Genomic DNA, 5,357 nt, shown 5'->3' with positions numbered 1-5,357 from the left:
TCTGTGTGAACGTGCCTTAGGCATGCTGCAAGGAGACATGAGGACTGCAGATGTGGCCAAGGCAATAAATTGCAATGTCCGTACTGTGAGACACCTAAGACAGAGCTACAGGGAGACAGGACAGATAGCTGATCTTCCTCGCAGTGGCAGACCACGTGTAACAACACCTGCACAGGATCGGTACATCTGAACATCACACCTGCGGGACAGGTACAGGATGGCAACAACAACTGCCCGAGTTACACCAGAAATGCACAATCCCTCCATCAGTACTCAGACTGTCCGCAATAGGCTGAAAGAGGCTGGACTGAGTGCTTGTAGGCCTGTTGTAAGGCCGGTCCTCACCAGACATCACCGGCAACAACGTCGCCTATTGGCACAAACCCACCGTCGCTGGACCAGGACTGGCAAAAAGTGCTCTTCCGTCGACAGGACTGGCAAAAAGTGCTCTTCACTGACGAGTCGCTGTTTTGTCTCACCATGGGTGATGGTCGGATTTGCGTTTATCATCGAAGGAATGAGCGTTACACACTCTGGAGCGGGATCGATTTGGAGGTGGAGGGTTCGTCACGGTCTGGGGCGGTGTGTAACAGCATCATCGGACTGAGCTTGTTGTCATTGCAGGCAATCTCAACGCTGTGCGTTACAGAGAAGACATCCTCCTCCCTCATGTGGTACCCTTCCTGCATGACAATGCCACCAGCCATACTGCTCGTTCTGTGTGTGATTTCCTGCAAGACAGGAATGTCAGTGTTCTACCATGGCCAGCGAAGAGCACGGATCTCAATCCCATTGAGCACATCTGGCACCCTTTGAATCGGATGGTGAGGGCCAGGGCCACTTGCAAGTGCCTTGGTGGAAGAGTGGGGTAACATCTCACAGCAAGAACTGGCAAATCTGGTGCAGTCCATGAGAAGGAAATGCACTGCAGTACTTAATGCAGCTGGTGGCCACACCAGATACTGACTGTTACTTTTGACCCCTCCCTTTATTCAGGGACACATTATTCCGTTTACGTTAGTCACATGTCTGTGGAACTTGTTCAGCTTATGTCTCAGTTGTTGAATCTTGTTATGTTCATACAAATATTTACACATGTTGAGTTTGCTGAAAATAAACGCAGTTGCTTTTTTTGCTGAATTTGTGTTGTTTTGTCATGGAACTAATGTATGAAAATACATGCCCTGCTATATCTACAAAACATTTGGAGAAACAACATTTTATTTTTCTCTTGGGCAATTTAGAATTTACGATAATGAAGTGCTGATTTCCATAATCTCTTTAATTGTACTTAAGGCATATAAGTCATAGGATTTGTACGTTTTCTTAGCCTTTCATATTGGGCAGGAAACCAACGGCACTAAAACAAAACACCCTTTGGTTGCATTGGGACTTATAAATAACTTTTTGATCCACCTTCTTTTCCGATAATTGTCTTGAAGGCACTGTATACAAATTTGCTACAAAACAGTCAAACTCCCTTTCATACTAGAGCTACAACATACAAAACATAACACATTTTTTTGTATTTCTAGTTAGCCCACCTGCATTTTGAATGAATAACATAATTCTACACAACCATCTGGTTTGTTGGCTACACATGTATTTCCTACTGTATGTGTTCTTAGGATTGCACATCTAAAGGACTTGATGGCCCAACAAATAATTGTTATTCATACGGTTACATTCAAATAGTTTTTGTGATTTTTAATTGTCTAGAAATGTAATGCTTTTGAATCTCTCAGCCATCAGTTGTTACCTTGAGATGTTGCTAGTGTCTAACCTGTAATGTTGAATAGGTGGTGCTGATATTCTAAGAGCATTAATAACATTTACAACTGTATAAGCAAGCTATATTCTTGTTCCACTGATTTTCTAAGAGGAAAGGTTGAAATAAAAAAAATCTACAAAATCAGGACATTTTCTTTAGAAAGGTTACATTTTTTTTTATGTGGTGAACATTGCTACGTCTACAAACAATGAGTCCCACTACAGCTCCTCAAAAGCAGAGAGTTGTTTCATTTGCTCCACTTGCATAGAGTGCCTCCTTACAAGTTTCTTCTTTGACTTGAGCTGGCCTCTATTTGGTGAGTTTGCTGCTACTGGAGCTATTGATCTGAAACCTGAGGCAAGAGGGGATGAGGGCTTGCTGCTGGTTCCAATGTCAGGTATAGGAGGGTTGGGGTTGAAGTTCAGGGGGGGTAGATGGCCAGGCCGGGTATGGGAAATGTAGTCCAGCAGCAGAGTCCCTGAGCCTCGCCTCTCCAGGAGGCCTGGTGCGCACCGTCGTGCTGTGCTGGGAGATGACGTGCTGTTGTTGATGTCAGTGGAGTTGGTCAGAATGGCTAACGGAGATCCGTTGAGTTTCTTCCTTTCTAGAGGAACCTTAGGAGAGTCCAGCATGCAACAGTCTGAGTACAGCTGGAAGTCTGAGTCATAGTGGTCAGTGCCCAGCCATCTCCTGTAGACTGTGTCTCTCAAACTGGCTGGCCCAGTGTTACTGCTACTGTCCTGCTCTGCAGGGACGGTGCTACGCCGGGCTAGGGGCTGGTGCTGCTGACACAGACTCTTCTCATATGCCGATTTGGAAGTTGGAGGGACAGATAATGAGGACGAAATTTGTGGAAACAACACATCCTTGCCATTCACACTGTTTTGTCGAGACAGAGTCGATCTCTTGGACAGAGAAAGTCCATTGATGCCTGTGACAACGTCCTCATCAGAGGACGTTCTTTTACTCTCCTCGTGGGCCGCAGCTGGAGCGAGGACGGAGGGAGCGATCAGCCCCCAGGGCTCTGACTGCAGACGTTTCAGCTGGGGTAAACGAGCACGCTTGGGGTTGGCTGGTCGCCGCGTGGGAGAAGTCGGCCCATTGGGAAGCTTTGCTGCTGTGCTGGATGATGTTTTCAACTTTGTCTGGAAACTGAAGATCGTGTTGTGCTGCTCGGCTGAGTTAGGTGATGAGGAGGTGTTGAGTTCAATGTCAGAGGGAGTGGTGCAGAATGCAGCGGAGCACTTATCCTCTAGCTCTGTGGAAGGGGGGGCATTCAGGTACTGCTTGGTGGTTTTGGTGCCAGAGGGTGACTTGTCTGTGGTGATAATGATGACCTCTTTGCCCTTGGCTTTACATGCGTCTAGGAGACCCTTTAGGGTCTCCTTATCGTCTCCGTTAATGGCATAGACCAGAGCAGAGGCCCCACTCCTGTCTTCCAGACTTGGGTCTGCCCCATTGGTCAACAGGTGGGACACCACCTCATGTCCCGCCCTCTGGCTGCAGGCGTGCATCAGGGCCGTCCGGCCTGCTTTATCCTGGATGTTGGGATCAGCCTTGTTATCCAGTAGGTACTTAACCAGTTTTGCCTTACTGACGCTCTGCGGGTCGCTGTGTTTGGACATGCAGGCCACCATGAGCGGTGTCTCTCCTCGCTCGTTGCTCTCATTGATGTAGGCACCCCCATCCAGCAGGAGCCTGGTGAGCCGCAGGCGTCGGAGCCACACCGCCTTCAGGAGAGAGTTCCCGTCTGTCCGCAGCTCTAGTATGTCTGCCATCATCACCAAGACATACACAGATAGTGCCCTCCCTCAGTGGTGAAAGACAGTCACTACCTGCAGCCCTTCAAACAAAGCATAGATTATTTTGCATGATATTTTGCTTAATATATAGGTCGGCTTACTGATTCATCCATCTAGTATTATCACAAACACACAAGCACAATGGATACTTTCCAAGCCTCTCCCAAGACTACCACCAGGAGGCAATCTGTGTTCTAAAAATCTATTTTATTAAGACATGAACAGGTATGGAAATTGTGGAAGGAACTTTATACCTATTTAGGTAGTTTTATTGTCAAAACAGTAAACTGTGCTAGTGGCAACGAAAAAATATATAATTTTGTGAATAGTGGTCAAAACTTGTCACATGTATCTTCTGTAAGCTTCCATCTCCCTGTGTAAAACATCAATTAGATGGAAGATTGTGCATTATAGCCTATATGTAATCAAGCCATTTATCTTGAATGTATTGCTTGTTAGATATTGATGGACAATAGCCTAGTATTCAATATTGTAATGTTATTTTGTTATTGTTGCTCTGTAATTGACCAATTAATCCCAGATCTAAGCCTATAAATGAATTAGCTGAACTTTTCGATCATTAAATACCAATAATAAATGACATGACATATTGAGATAATCATATGGTTGTGGAAAAAAACATCGTCACCATAAGCGCTAATCATCCTAGAAGAGTTGAAGAGTTGGGTCACATGTTTTCAGCAAAAACATCTATGTAATGTTCAGATAATTTTTTCTTACTCGATTCAACGACAACTAAGATGTATCTTCTTCGGGTAGGCTACCTAACGTGCATTATCTGTTTAATAGATTACCATTAGACTAGGCTATACCGCGTCGCTGTCCATGGTCCTCATTTTGGATAACTTGTGTTAGAGATGCGCATCTGTTAGAAAACGTTTCAATACAAAATTCCTGATCTGTTGTACAATTTAGGCGACTTTTTTTTACAGACATATAGTACTTACTATGATTCCTTTATGTCGTTAAAATAACAGTAAACTTGTTATCAGCAGAAGTAACCCGAAGGACCACAATTTAATGTGTTATTTTGACTCTTCACATAACCATGGACTCCTCACATTTAATATTCTCATTAGCTAAACAAACTATCTTCCATTATCGAATTATAATATACTTGTCTACTCAAAAAGGTGTGTGGGATTTAATATATATATATATATATATATATTAATATGTAGACTATTTACGTTTTCTGTGAAAATGACCTGCATTAATCCACATATTCTTATGTTCAAGATATCAAGAAGGTGTAACTGTCATTCCACCACTTATCTTACCTGATGCAGGCTTGTCATGTTCAAAGGTGTCCCAATGTTTTGTCATTAGCGACCCTGAAACATAATGGGAAAAAAATGAAAATACAAGGTTCTTCTTTATAATCCCTGGATTTATTCGGAGTTTATTCGGAGCTTACTGTCCTGGTTTAGGTTCCGAGCTCTGGGAGCGTAGCGCATCATGCTCCTCGCTTTTGTTATGGAAACGTTCTAAATCAATCCATTAGGCGGCATTCCTTTCACTGCGCGTTCAATAACCACAACCTCAAGATACTGAGGTTGTAAATAACTTTCTTTTTTTTTGCCTGGTGAATGAAACGTGCATTTTCTTGACGTCAGAGTCGACAAAAATAAAGATTGCGTCTGGTAAGAACCATCACACAAACAATCCAGTTCTACCTTCCAATAAAATGGAAAGGTTCACAGTTTTATAACACATTTTTTACAGCATATAATGACAAAACATTTTTAGAGATTAGCCTATGT

The 5,357-nt window shown here is 43.6% G+C and overlaps 1 protein-coding gene across 1 annotated transcript; it reads right to left on the bottom strand.

The window, feature by feature from the left end:
- Positions 1-1,239: 1,239 nt before the first annotated feature.
- Positions 1,240-3,552, bottom strand: LOC110520271 (ankyrin repeat domain-containing protein 34C-like). The gene has a single exon (XM_021597495.2). The coding sequence runs from the start codon at positions 3,550-3,552 to the stop codon at positions 1,990-1,992; it is 1,563 nt and encodes a 520-aa protein (XP_021453170.1). The 3' UTR covers positions 1,240-1,989.
- Positions 3,553-5,357: the final 1,805 nt, after the last annotated feature.

This window comes from Oncorhynchus mykiss, chromosome 1 (genome assembly GCF_013265735.2).
Source record: "Oncorhynchus mykiss isolate Arlee chromosome 1, USDA_OmykA_1.1, whole genome shotgun sequence".
Lineage (NCBI taxonomy): Eukaryota > Metazoa > Chordata > Actinopteri > Salmoniformes > Salmonidae > Oncorhynchus > Oncorhynchus mykiss.
The sequence above is the reverse complement of the archived record's forward strand: the minus strand, read 5'-3'. Positions and strand labels throughout refer to the sequence as shown.

Coding starts and splice junctions, on each gene's coding strand:
- LOC110520271 (XM_021597495.2), bottom strand. CDS start 3,552: ATGATGGCAGACATACTAGAGCTGCGGACAGACGGGAACTCTCTCCTG.